General features: G+C 46.7%; 1 protein-coding gene across 1 annotated transcript in view; it reads right to left on the bottom strand.

The window, feature by feature from the left end:
* SLC20A1 (solute carrier family 20 member 1) overlaps nucleotides 1-9724 on the bottom strand; it is a 14321-nt gene extending 4597 nt beyond the window's left edge. Inside the window, exons 1-5 of the mRNA XM_007446016.1 lie at nucleotides 9109-9724; nucleotides 8793-8933; nucleotides 8528-8613; nucleotides 3760-3856; nucleotides 1187-1306 (exon numbers count right to left, since the gene is read on the bottom strand). Coding sequence (XP_007446078.1) covers nucleotides 1187-1306; nucleotides 3760-3856; nucleotides 8528-8613; nucleotides 8793-8933; nucleotides 9109-9454 — 790 coding nt within the window. The 5' untranslated portion in view covers nucleotides 9455-9724. The remainder of the gene's footprint in view (nucleotides 1-1186; nucleotides 1307-3759; nucleotides 3857-8527; nucleotides 8614-8792; nucleotides 8934-9108) is intronic.
* Between the last annotated feature and the right edge of the window lie 4849 nt (nucleotides 9725-14573).

The following is a 14573-nucleotide window of genomic DNA, read 5'->3' as shown; positions in this document are numbered from 1 at the left end:
TCCTGCTGACCCCTTCTGAGGGAAAAGGAGCTCAAGCATGGGGCTGACAGATAACTACAACTTCTGACTGCATCTAGTGCACGTCCTTTTTAAAAACTGGCCCCAAATTTCAGTCTGAGTTCGAGCAAAACAACACAGCTCAACGCAGGCAACTGAAGGTGACTTGAATTTCCACCTCTAGAAAACACAGGCATGTGCCTTAGGGTTCAAGGTTCCATGACCAGGTGGGAACGTCTTCTGCCTTTGTACCAATGCCCGGTCTGTTTCCGTGTTCATTCAGGAATCCCAGTCAAGCTACAAACCAGGGTATAGAACATTAGCAAGACCTGTCTCATCTTCTCCCAGACTGAGGGAGGATCAAGGTCACGAAGTCCTGAAGGCCGCCAGACTAGCGCAGAGCCTCTCGGAGGCTCCTGAGCACAGCTGCGTGACGCAGCACTCTTCTGGTGCCACTGCAGAGTCTGTGCAGCTTCTTCAAGGAACAAACTTATTTCACCACCCGAGCATTTGCAGATGAAAAGGGCGGAAAAAGAGCGTCTCAAGAGAGTTCAAGTAGTAAGGGAAGGAATACAAGATTTAATTAACACCTATACTAACCCAAATGTATGCCACATTTGATTATACTGAAATACTACATACAGTAATGGTCTAAATGATCCCTTCATGACACTTGAAAATGTCTACCTCTGGAATCTGTGCTCCAATTCTGAAAATTAACCAAATCTAAAGTCAGATAATATATTAGCATAGCTCTGAATATCTGAATCTGAAGGCGTTGGTTTTGGTAAATGCTTCCTGTGAAATTATTTCATACCTACCTTTTATTTTTCATTAAGGTATCCTCATCCTTCTCAATTAATGCAGACTACAACTTCTCTGTATTTATCTAGCATGTCACTGGCAAGTGATCAAGGTACAGTAAAAAAAGAAAAAATGGATTAAGTGCCTACCTTGTCTGGCAGCCCAAATAAGGTCAAATCTGCCTTATGACTAGGTCTCAGGTCATTTTAAGTTAATAAGAACATAGTTTGGACAATAAACCTATATCTGCAAATTTCCATGTAAATTTTCTGGCTTTACCGATCTATCCAAGTAGCGGATTTTTACAATTTTTACAGACGGCTCAACACAAAGAAGCAAGCACAACATTACTAGTTAAAATTTTCTGCTACAACTTGTTACTTACGTTCAATTTTTCTCTTCATCCTGGGACATACAAAGAACCAGACGATAAGGGCACAGAAAACTGCACATCCCACCGAGATGAGGATGGTACCCCACAGAGGAAGTTTGTCAAAGCCCAGCACTAGGAGATAAAATGGTGCATCTTGAAAACCCCAGGGCAACTGCCCCCCTGTAATAACGTGTAAACCCTCCTCTGGGGACTCTGGGGTTCCCCAAGCCAGCCCATCACCCTTTACAGCTGTTGCCAGCCTTAGGTCCACAGGATTTACTGTGTTCGTGGCTATACAAATTTGGGAGAAAAATCCCATAGCATCTGAAATCCACACCAGTCTGGCCTACTTTAAACACCTGCTGGACTGACATCTCCCAAGCTCCTTCACATACTAGGCTTTTTCCTTTCTTTGCTTTAGAAGACAGATTACTACACTGAGGAACTGCAACGAGCTATGAAAAAAAAAATGGAAGCTTTCCACTGCCCAGCCTCCAGATGGGAGCGGCCACACCTTATATTTGCACATAAGATTTTAACGTTAAAAAAGGAAAGTGCCCCAGTCGTCACATTTCTCATACTGATATAATTAGTTCTCTGTGGAAGTTATCACATCCATTGTACTAGCAAAATCCTTTAGAGCAAGATTATCTCTTAGGACGCATTATCAAACTAAGATACATTTATCTATCAAGGGGTAAGAATAGTTCAAAGGGCTGTCTTTCACAGAAAGAAAATAGTAGAGTGGTAATCATACTAACAAGCCACATCTTAAACAGAGACATGCCTACTTCTCACATGGCTCAGGGATCATTAACTAGTCACCTGATTATCACTTAAATGCCAACAGCCTCCAAGCCACTCGTCTATTTAATGACAGAAGCAAAGCACTAGAGAACACTATTTAAACCTAAAGGATGTTATAAGGATCTGTGGTTTATCCAAGAACAGCTTAGTTACTTGTGGTTGTTTTGCTTATTAGGAATTACTTATAAAATGGAAATTCTATTGTTCCTCAAAATGATTAGCATTTAAAAATCAGATATAAATCGAGGCCCCTTCAAAGCCAAAGTTCTGTGATGACTAAATCTTTCCATTTTAATTCCTGCTATCAATTCTAATCATGTAGTTAGTCACACAAACTAAAATATACATGAAATTTAATCAATCTCTGTATCACAATTTAAATTTGCCTACGTTCTAAGTCAAAAAAGGAAAATGAGACTGGTTTTTTCTTGTAAATGATCGACCAAAGGACAGGACAAAAATATCCACATTCCCTTTTCAAAGACGACTGAAAATGCAAGTTTCTAATTTCACTGAACTATGAGCTTTGCTGCTACCACATAAAACATCAGTGCTTAAGAGCCTCATGGAGGCTTTTTTAGTTTACCATGAAGAAGCCAATTTAAAACAGAATGGAAAGGCAGCAGGCAAGCTTTCCTTTGCCTGTAGCATTTGGTAAGGAGTCTGGTATCCCCTAAATAAGATCAATATCCTCATAAAGTTGCCCAATTTCTTTCCTGATTATTCTAACAAAGACATGGTTAAAAATACTTAGCTAACTCCATTTTTGGTCAGTGACTTATTACTTCAGTGAGGTTTACAAAGCAAGTTACAATCCATTAGTCAGAGATGAAATCAATTTGGTGGGCCACAATGAGCATTTTAAAAAGCTAAAAAGAATACTTGCAAATATGAGTGCATAGCACATAGTAAGGTTAAGTAGCTTCAGCATCCTATTCCAGTTCTCTTTCCCTCTCTCCCCCTCCCTCCCTAAGTATGTGTGTGCTGGGCAGCAATGTACAATGTCTTTCTTTCAGTGTGTCACAACAGTCAAAAGATTGAAAGCCACTGACTTGACGGATCAAAGGCCATCAAGCCAAATGAACCTAGACAGGAAAACTGACTGATCAAGACATGTACTGTCCTGTCTGACAGGTTACAGGTTATCGATCTTTTTCAGTTGCTAAATGAAACACGTATCACAATTGAATCCATGCTTTGCCTTCGTTCCAACATAAAAGGAACCAACATCTCAATCTTTACATTCTCACAAATATTTTTCCTCTTAGCTGCATGAATTCTTCTTCCAAGTGCACTTAGGGCAGGTGTTAAACATCCCAACTCTTCTCATTCAAGCAGATTCAGGGGAGTAAATTTAGAAACAAAAAGGAGCTCCACTTGGGAGAGAAAAATGAGAATATCCAGCAAACCAGTCCTAAATGACTGATTATCGAAGACCGAGTATAACTAATGACTCTTCAGTAGTCGAGGTAACATCAATTCCGGTATTTTTAGCATAGATAGGAAAGAGGGAGGGAGAAGATCAAATTATCGGTGGATCCTGTGAAGACTAAAGAGTAAAGGTCTGTAGTGATTTAGAATCTGAGCAGGTCTCTTTGGTTGAAAAACTATCTAGGTTAACTCAGCATACACTAGCCTGCAGCCTTCTGAAATGGGCGCAGGCCAGCCACCTTCTAGGAGATTTCAGCCCTGTAAACAAAAAGGGGTAAATTGGGCATTTAATGCAAGTTTTAGAAACAACTTTAAATTCACATTTAAATATTCTGATATGTACTTACAAGGCGCTCCAGTGTACATGATGGAAAAGAGGTTGATTCCAACTGTGCAGGCATAGAACACTGGCAAGGCTCGCAACCCATTAGGAACTGGATCTGCCTGTAAAATATCATTATCACTAAGATCAAGACCTTAAAAGCTGTAAAAACTTAACCCATTTCCATAGAACCTTATCAAAGGGCAGCTTCAGGAATTAGTTCCAATAACTCTCTCTCCATAGTAGTTTCCAAGGCCAAATGGTCTTTTCCTACATTTGCTCCTGGAAGTTCCCCTACCAAGGCTGATCTCATCTTGTACATCCATCTGAATTTAAGTTTGTGTTTGGTTTAATGTTTCGGGGTTGGTTAGGTTTTTGTTGCTGTTATTGGTTGTTTTTTTTGGCTTCGTTGCTGCACTTGGGTTTTCTCCAATTGTGTCGAGCGGGGGCTACTCTTTGTTGCGGTGTGCGGGCTTCTCATTGCGGTGGCTTCTCTTGTTGCACAGCATGGGCTCCAGACATGAGGGCTTCAGTAGTTGTGGCTCGCGGGCTCTAGAGCGCAGGCTCAGCAGTTGTGGCACACGGGCTTAGCTGCTCCGTGGCATGTGGGATCTTCCCGGACCAGGGCTCAAACCCGTGTCTCCTGCATTGGCAGGCGAATTCTTAACCACCGTGCCACCAGGGGAGTCCCTGTTGCTGTTATTCTTAACAAGGCTACCTATTACTAGTGACTGGTGATGTCCTGAATAATCAGCTTCAACCCCCAATGCTCTAAGGTACCTCATGTCCAGATATAAATCTGAGCACACACCTGAAAAGGTACTATATAAGAGAGGTCAAGAAACAGACTATGAGACATTACATTTCTTACCTGACTTTATACCTGCAATGACTTCTTAAAAACAAAACATGTAGTAGAATATACCAGCAACAACCATCTTATCTAGACATTTGATAAATACGCCACAACTAGTGATTTACCAAAGTGCTAAGATAAAAATCAATCGTACACTAGGTCACCTCCTCATTTAACAGACTGTGCCAAGCACTAAAATATGGGAGTGAATGAGACAAAGTTCCTGCTCTCCCAGAAGTGACATTTACATTCTAGTACAGAATCACGCTATGAAGAAAAAAGAAGGGGAAGGAGGCAGTGATGGAAGGAGGCGCACACTTTAATTCTTGGGGGGTGGTGCGGGAGATACTCCAAAGACCATCAGTGGAGCAAAGACACAAATGTGTTAGGTCAACAAGCCATAAGCCAGGTACACACGCAGGGGTAGAAAAAGAGCAGCCAGAGAGCAGGCTACCTGGAGGGCAGAACATCCCAGAGACATCAGAAAGTACAAAGACCCTGAGGCAAACACTTGAACTGTCTGAGGAACAGCAAGGAGGCCAGTGTGACTGGAAACAAGAGTTAAAAACAAGAGCACAGATCTGAATACATGAGAAGGCTAAACTTTAAAGATGTTGTTAGCCCAAAGGTTTAATGCTATCTTGAATCACAATCCAGTGGAAAATCTTGGGGAGGAAGAGACAAGGAGAAGAATCAAATACATCAGAAGAGTGAGGTAATGGCTTAAGATCAAGGAATCGGAAAGTAGAGGTGCCATTCCAAATCAGCAAAGATGGGCGCTCGACAAAAACCTCTCTGAATATTACCTTCCCTATCCGTAGTTTAAGAGAACGCTACAGGTAGGGAACTGGTCAAAACAAAAATAGCCAATAAAACCTAAGCATCAGGGCTTCCCTGGTGGCGCAGTGGTTAAGAATCCACCTGCCAATGCAGGGGACACGGGTTCAAGCCCTGGTCCGGGAAGATCCCACATGCCGCAGAGCAACTAAGCCTATGCGCCACGACTACTGAGCCCGCATGCCATAACTACTGAAGCCTGCGCGCCTAGAGTCTGTGCCCCGCAACAAGAGAAGCCACTGCAATGAGAAGCCCGCACACTGCAACGAAGAGTAGCCCCCTCTCGCCACAAGTAGAGAAAGCCCACATGCAGCAACAAAGACCCAACGCAGCCAAAAATTAATTAATTTAAAAAAAAAAAAAAAAACTCATCATCTCTGAGTAACTCAACCATGCGGTTCCCACCCCAAGGGCAGTCGGTAAGGTTATGAACCTGAGGTGTATATACATTTTTCTTCTAAGAACTATCTGTGCTTTTAAGAAATTCTCCAAGGAACCTAAGACCACCCCCCGAAATCAAAATCCATAAGTGTTCTAGACATTTGTGGGGGCTACTCTTTCTCCCTTTTGCTACCTCCCAACTCCTCTTAGCCACTCCCCCAGGAGGTAACCAGGGCTAACATTTTATTGAATGTTTACCACCATATGACTCACCTAACACTTAAAACTTTACCTATAAGTAAATATCTCAACATCCAGTTATATGGGATGGGAAAGGGGGTCTTCATAACCCATTTTCAACCATAATAGTTCATTTTTTTATACATCAGACATTCCAGTAAACTAAAGAAAAAAGTTCCTGAGTTTGAAAAGATGCCCTAGGTATATTTAATGAGATTCCTGACAGAAGGGAGAATGCTGAAAGGCCCACTTTCTTTGACTAGAATTTAAACACTCAACAGGAAAACTCCCTTTTCCCCCTATTCCTTGTTTATTGTCCCAATCCTTAACCTCCACTCTGCTTTTTCCTACTAGACTACCCAACACCCTTGGAACATTCAGAAAATTGAAAATTTTTAAAAGCACTTTTAATGTTAATTTCCAAAACAGAATCTTTAGTTGGAAACTATCTTAATGGTCAAATATTTAGATTTTAATAGCCAAGACCACCAAAGGTTACTAGTGTAAAGATGTTTTCTTGAGATTTAAAATCTAACAGTGACCAGAAATATTCAGCCTCATCTCCTAAAAATTCATCTGTTATTGGTAGATTAAACACAAGAGTATGTTGCCTGCCTGTGTGTATGTGCGGGTAGATTCTCAAAGTCCAAACTGAATAGTTTTAAACACTATTCCAATCATTTTTTAAAATATTTATTTATTTTGGCTGTGCCGGACCTTAGTTGCGGCACACAGAATCTCTTAGTTGTGGCATACGGACTTCTTAGTTGCGACATGCGAACTCTTTAGTTGCAGCATGCGTGCATGATCTAGTTCCCTGACCAGGGATTGAACCCGGGCCCCCTGCATTGGGAGCACAGAGTCTTACCCACTGGACCACCAGGGAAGACCTATTCCAATCATTCTTGATCACGTCCATCCTCATACCCCATGAGGAATATAGAATTAAGAAGTTAATATATCTAACTTAAGGTCTCTAACTGAGGATAAAAATGCCTGGCGTGCATTCCCCAAATGTGAGTTCTGGGGACCTGAAAATCCCACCTTGCACCTGAAAGCATGGCCACTCCTCCTCCAGAAAAGAAGTTTGTTTTGGCTTGAGACACACAAAGCCTCTCCAGAATCGGAACAACCCGTCTCTCAATAATCCACAAAGACCCAGTGTAAACCTTTATGAGCACAAATCCATAACAGGGGATCCTAGCAATTCTCCTGCTTCTCTGGTAAGGAGCAAGCTATACAGCTCTAAAAGTACGAAGAGTTCTGATCCCTGACTACTACTAAGCTTCAAATGGAAGCATCACATTATCATATTCCACAGCTGTGGGGAGTAGGAGGGTAGGTGCTATTCATTACCTGCTTGCTAAATAAGACAATGCCAAACTTTGAGTCCGTTAATATCAACGAACTGTTTACTCTCAAATTATACCAAGCTATAGAGGTTTCAAGTTTTCAAAGTATTACACTGCTATCTTTTGCCAGACTCAGGCCATGGTAAATAGTGATTAGTGAGTCACTTTACCAGTTACTGAATTTCTATAGAAAAGTACATATCCTTCCCTAGAGAAGCTTAGAACTAGACCAAACAAACGGCTCTGAATACATTCTTACCCCTTGGGATTAAGGTACCTATCTCCCTTCACTCAGATTTCTTCCGTTCAGAAGAATTTTTAAGAACTTACAATGCACCGTCAAGAGCCATTCACCTCAGGAAAAGGACAACTTTGTTTCCTGAGAAAAAAGCATTTATTCTTACTGTAACTCAGTCCAACGACAACATCCCTTGTTGTCTACATTTATTTTGGAGCCAGCATCAGACTTCTTGATTAAAAAAAAATGCTATCAGGTCCCTCAAAAGGGATTTTCAAATGGACAGGAAATTAAATGGCTGTCTGGAATTTTTTTTTTTTTTTTGCCAAGAAAAACGAAACGAGAATTACCTTTACTGGTTCCTTTTTACCTATTCTGAGCTATTAGAGTCAAGTCACTGTGAGAGGTAGGGTGTCCACCATGAAGCTTACAAGCTGGTTTCGATAATCAACACTGTAGAAATAACTATGTGGGGACCCAAACTACTCCACTTTAACTGGCAGCTAAGAAAAAGTCACCCAGGACATTGTGATTTGTTGAATCCTAAGCTTACAATGCAGACTGGCCTGCATATGATAGTGATTTGAGGTAGTAATCTGCATACAGGTAAACAAAGCCACTCCAAATACATTTCCTTAATTTTTTCTTTCAGTCTCTCCAATTTCTTGGCACACTATAGTGTTCAATTTTTCCTTCCCAAATGACTTCTTGGGTATTGAAAACTTGCTTCTTTCAGAAAATTCAACATACGAGAGGTATACTAAACAAAGAATTTTTCTAACTTTCCAAGGCCACACTCCTACACACCGATCACATCTGCAATAATGCTATCGGTTTGAATACCACCGAGTGTGACTCAGTACAGGTCATGGGGGGAGAGAAAGATTACCTTCCGGAGGATGAATGCACGAACAAGGAAGAATAAAATTCCAGACATAATACCAGAAAGCAGCGGTGAGACGAACCAAGACATCACTGGAATAGAACACATTAAGAAAAAAATGTCAACTAATGGAAATCAGGAACCAAAACACACTTTAAATTTTAGTCCTCTTTTTAAAACTTTAGCCCGTCCCTCCAATTTTACACCATATTCCCCCATACGCAACGCCATGGTAACACAAGAATAAAAAGCCATTTAGAATTAAACATACCAATTTTTATCAGTTCTGACCACTTGACCCCCTCCTGCCCCTTCGCCACCAGGGAGAAACCAATGGTTGCACCAACGATACAATGGGTTCCAGAAATGGGAAGCTTCAAAAACGAAGCCACTAGTTGCCACACAGCAGAACCTGAAACACATCAAGTTTTATTAAGTACGTGACAAAAGTGACAAATTCCATTATGTACGAAGTGCATATTACTGAATGTAATAATCTGAATCAAGGCAGAGCACAAGAATGGAACTACCCATGATGAGAATTTCCTCACCCGCCACTATCAGGACAATACGAATAAAAGACTTACCAAACATCGCACTGACGGAGCCGGCCATCAGCAGCTCTTGTGTCGAGTTGTACATCTCCACGTCAATCAAGCCCTTCCTGATGGTTTCGCTCACTTTGGCCCCCAGCAGGACGGAGCCCACTGTCTCAAAGATACTAGCTAGGATGCAGGCTTGCTTCAGGGTCACTACACCTGATCCCACGGCTGTACCAAACGAATTTGCTACATCATTGGCTCCCACGGAGAATGCCAGGACAAATGCAATAATGAAGCCCAGGACGAGCATCCATAGGTAGTCCACCAATGGACCAGAAGCGGCATTAGCAGCAATAGTAGTGGCAATCAGCGTTGCCATGGTAGATGCCATTCTCTAGAGTAGTGGTTCTTTAATTAATCAGAGAATTACTGAGCAGTTTTCGAGATGTGTAAACAGAATATGAGGTATCAAAAATGCTATAATAAATAATATATATTATATAAAATTAAATACTGTAAACTACGGCACAGAAACCGAGCTGGGGAGTTACTGCTATACGCTGCGTATGGGCATCTGTTGTCTGGGGTTTCTTTGGCTCTGGAGGGCTAGAAGCACGGAGCAGAATTCCATGGCGGAGAAGAGAAAGGACGCAAGTTCATCCTGGAAGGGGGGATGGATAACAATAGAAGCGCGCCCGGTCCCGCAAGAATTCCATGGCGGAGAAGAGAAAGGACGCAAGTTCATCCTGGAAGGGGGGATGGATAACAATAGAAGCGCGCCCTTGCGGTCCCGCACCCCGCGACGGCCCACCGGGACTCGGGGCCCCGGCCGCCCGCGATCCGGTGTCCCGCGCCCCAAGCAGGACGCGCCGGGCGGCGGGCACGTGGCGCAGGGGACCACCTCGGCCCGCGCGCGCCCAGCCCGGCCCCCGCGCTGCCGGCCCGCGCGCGCCCTCCCCGCGAAAAGCGGAAAAGAGCCGTTCCCGCGCGCGCCTCCGGGGGACCGCCAAAAAGGCCCGCGGGCGGGCGGATGGGGTGGCACGGGGTGGGGTGGGGGAGGGAGGCGGGTAGCGCCGAAAGCAGAACCCCACCGCGCCGCCGGCCCCGGCCCAGCCGGCCAGCCCCCGCGCCGCCGCGTCCGCGCCGGGCCCCGGGGAGAAGAAAGAGCCTTTCCAAGGTGGCGGCGCCACTCACCAAAGGAAACGAGGGGCCGAGCGGGAGACGAGGTCCAGGCTGCGGCGGCGGGCTAGGGCCACGGACGCACGCACCTGCTGTCGGCGAGCACACGGCCTGGCCTGGGGCGGAGGCTCTGGGGATGGCTCGGTGGGGCTGGCAACCCACCCAGGAAGCAGCCGCGGACGCCTCAGCAGCCGAGAAGGAAGAGCACTCAGCACGCGACGGCAGCCATCACTCCAGCAGCGCACTCCCCCCGCCTCTACTTATAGCCGTCGCCGCGCACCGCGTGACCGGCCGCGCCTCGCGCCGCCCAGGAGCCCCGCCCCCGGGATGACGCAGCCCCAGCCAACCCGGCGGCCCGGCCGGATGAGCCCGACCGCGGCGATCATTGGCCCGCCCAGCGCCGGCGGCCACGCCCCCAAAGGGGAGCCTGTCCACGTGGGGAGGGCCGGCCCCCTCCCTGCGGCCTTGCCCTGGTGTCCTGGCACCTTATGGCCGCGCCTGCTGGTTAGCGGCGGAGGCCGCGGGGCACCCTCACCCTGCCGCTGGAGGTCGTCAAGCGGGGATTGTAGAGGCCGCGACCAAGGTCATAGTTCCTCCCGCGCGAGCCCAGTTTTACGGAGCTGGCCGCGCCTCAAGCCGCACTTTCAGCGCATTTGTGACCTGGCGCCGCATCCGGAGGCCACACCTGGCCGAGTTCCCTCCCTCCCGTCCCCCCGGTGACGCTGCAGGAGAGCTCGCGCCCCGGGGCTCCGAATCCAGTCCAGGCACGTTGTCGCACCTGTGACTTGCCCTTGGCCAGACAGCCACTGTCCCTCGCCGGGGGAGGGAAAGGGCTCACGTGGTCGCTTTACTCCAGCAGTCATGCACTTGGGTGAAAACAGACTGAGCAGTCACGAGAACCAGGTCGTCTCCCAGTTATGGCGCAGAGCCCCAGGGCGGCTGCGAGTCGTCAGTTTCCCCGTGGCAGAGCTGCGTTTTCTGCGCCGCAGCTGTGGCGCGTGGGGAGGGACACTGCTCCGGATTCAAATCCTGACTCCTGCTCGCTGCAGCGTGTCACCTTGAGCGACTTGCAGATCTCTCTGACTGCGCACTCAGGAATGTAAATTGTTAACAATCGCTACCTACCTGGTAGCGGGGATTAAGTGAGTTAACGTGTGTGAATGTGACTAGAACTCAGTAGGAGTTCAGTGAATGCTAATTTCGTCTTGCTCTTTACGTGAATATTCCTGTTTTAGAATGTAGAAAAGGTTGTAAGGGTGTTCTCTTTGCATCCCCGAAGCTTTCCTATTTTGAGACAGATCGATTTCTGGTCCCCCTACATGATATATAATGTAGTTTTGACATTAGCAAGATTTGCTCTGCACATTTAGGGGCATTTCACTATTTGGCTTAAATTCAAGACGAACCAATCATGCCAAGGGAGATTAAGGTCATGGTCTCTTGTCAGAGTTGTAGTGAGATTAAAGAATTCCCAACAGAAATATTTACCAGGCTTAGAATGTTCTGGAGCCCTCCGCACCTTTTGCCATCTCTAGCAGCTGGGCACTGATTAGCAGGAACGAAGACGTTGTAAATCGTTGCTATGTCCGGGTCATCTATGGAGGCGTAAACTGCACCGGAGTATCCTCTGACCTGCCTAGAGAATCTGGTGGAGTTATGTGAGTAACTTACAAAGCTCTAAGTCCGAAGGTCATGTCCAAAAAAAAGAAAGTGCGTGTCCGGGAGCACTGACCCTGGGGTGCAAATCTGATGTAATTCTGACACCTTAAATTGTACTCCTCCCTCCACCTTTACTTCATTTCAAGGTTATGAAAAAAAAATAAGGGACTGGTCTGTTAAAGGTCCTTAGTGTTCTGCCATTGAAAACGATAATTTTCAAAGCAGTTATTAAGGCAATTGCCTGGAACTTTTCCCAGTATGTGTTTTTTGCATTCTGTCCATTCTCTCTACTTTTGCTGGTCTGTGGTACTAGCTCTTTAAGTGGGCAAACACTTGCTGGACAATGTCTATTGAAGGCCGTGGGGCAGCCGTGGTGCATATCTATCAAGGCAAGAGCACAGTCCAGGCCTCCTGGGGTGGGTTGAGAAGAGTGCCAGGGCAGAGATTCAGGAGATTCCCCTTGCGACACAAATGAATTCTGTGAACATCTTCAGGCTCTAGAAGGGTTCTACCCTTCCTCCTTAGGACGACACTCAGAGTGAACCAGGCTGTAAAGGGACGTGGGGGGTTGAAGGCCGTGAGGGGGCGGGGGGGGGTCCTAGCTGCCTCGCCTGGGGAGAGAGGATCTGTGGGGTACAGCCCTTAGAGACCTGGACTTACCATGGTTGGGACGCCTCATCCTCCCATTGGGGACGAGAGCTAGGGCTCTGCCTATGGAGAGAAGTTACAGTACCTTGGAAATGGAAAAAGATGGAAAAAATGAGGACCACCAATTCACACACAAATGGCGCTGGTTCTGACCTTACGGCTGAACACAGGAAAGAGGGCAGAGATCCCAATGATAATGTTTCTCTGTTAGAATCAAGGCGCTGGACACACTCTCTTGGACCCTAGCGAAGCCAGTTGGTCTAGTGGTTAAACGTATGGACAATAAAGCCGGACCGTCTGCTCTGCTACCCGCTAGTCACATGAGCACGGGCAAGTACCTTCTGTGCCTCAGTTTCCTCATCCGTAAAGGGGAGAGGTTAAGAGTTGCTACTTCCTAGGGCTGTTGTGAGGACTCAATCAATGTACGTAAAGTCCTTTGAAAGGATGTCTACTCCGTGGCTGGTGTGATCTCGGCACTCTTACTGAGTTCAGTATCTAGCTGAAGGCCTACTGTGCAGGGCTCATGTTTAAAAGGAACTGTGTGTCACATGTCAGAGTTGCCATCCAGGCCAAGCTCTTTCAGACTTCTCCCATTGCTGATAAAGAATGGGGGGACCACGAGAAACTGGGGCCCTCTGCCAGGGCCCTGGCGTGGTGGGATGGTGTATAATGTGTGCCTCAGGGTACATAAGTGGGCTTGCTGGCCTAGGAGTGGGAGGCCTGCCCTGGCTCTGACCCTGACTGCCCCTAGGATCTTTGGTGAGTCCCTGCCACAGAGCCCAGGAGCTTAAGGGTCCCTTACCCACCCTCACCTCAAAGAGAATTGAACAGGGAATTCCCTGGCAGTCCAGTAGTTAGGATTCTGTGCTCTCACTGCCGAGGGCCCAGGTTAGATCCCTGGTCGGGGAGCTAAGATCCCACAAGCCATGCAGTGCAGCCAAAAAAATAAAAAAGAATTGAACAAGACAGCCTGCCGTGTGCCGCTGAACACCAACCTGGGCACTATGGGTTTGGGGTTTTCTTGGAGATGCTTCCATCTCTCACTGACTCCATAGGTGGAGTTAAATTGTAGAGAGCTGGGAAAGCTGCCCCACCAGCCCCTCCAGACCTGCAGAAGCATGGACAAAAGGAAGAGGCAGTATCACTTCTGCACTTTCTGAGCTCAGAGACGCTTGCAGTCAGAGAAATGCATCTGAGGTCACCATTCACTGAGCAGGAAGGAAGCATCCTGGAAAGGGTCTGCTTGGAGGAGGGGGGACTGCAGTGGGGAATGGGAACGCTGTGGAGCCAGACTGGGATCCAAGGAAGTTTCCGAGGCCATCCATTAGGACTTGGATGGGAGACGGGAGAGGAACATTCAGGGAGAGAATGTGGGAGCCTTTGAGTGAAGGAAATCCACCTCTTCTCTACCCACCACTCCCCTCCGCTCGACCGCAGTCACAAATGAATGAGGTAGGGGTAATCTCTACCCCGTTTACTGTGCGCCGGGCAGTTTCAGATGCTCTGCATGCATTAGCTCACGTGATGCTCTAATAAACCTCTCTTGACGTACTTTTACCTTATTTTACCGACGAAGAAACTGAGGCACAGAGAATGAAGCAACAGTTAAGCCAGTGAAGAACCCCACAATCTTCGAGTCTGTAAGTGCTTTTTCCCTGGCTGTCAGTAAGGCCAGAGGCAAATAGGATGCCCTTAGGTGGTAACTCTTCTTTGCACTTAACCCGTTTACTTCCCCCTTCTTTCCTCTTTATTTTTGTTAACTCTGTGGCTTTTACAGCCTGTACTCTAAGCCTCTTCCAACCCTATCAGAATAGAAGAGGGCACTTCTAGGAGACCTGACTTCAAGATTGCCCTCCCGGGCTTCCCTGGTGGCTCAGTGGTTGAGAGTCCGCCTGCCGATGCAGGGGACACGGGTTCGTGCCCCGGTCCGGGAAGATCCCACGTGCCGCGGAGCGGCTGGGCCCGTGAGCCATGGCCGCTGAGCCTGCGCGTCCGGAGCCTGTGCTCCCCAACGGGAGAGGCCA

This window comes from Lipotes vexillifer, unplaced genomic scaffold, assembly GCF_000442215.2.
Source record: "Lipotes vexillifer unplaced genomic scaffold, Lipotes_vexillifer_v1.1 scaffold1275, whole genome shotgun sequence".
Classification (NCBI taxonomy): Eukaryota; Metazoa; Chordata; class Mammalia; order Artiodactyla; family Lipotidae; genus Lipotes; species Lipotes vexillifer.
This window is presented reverse-complemented; position numbering and strand designations above follow the sequence as displayed.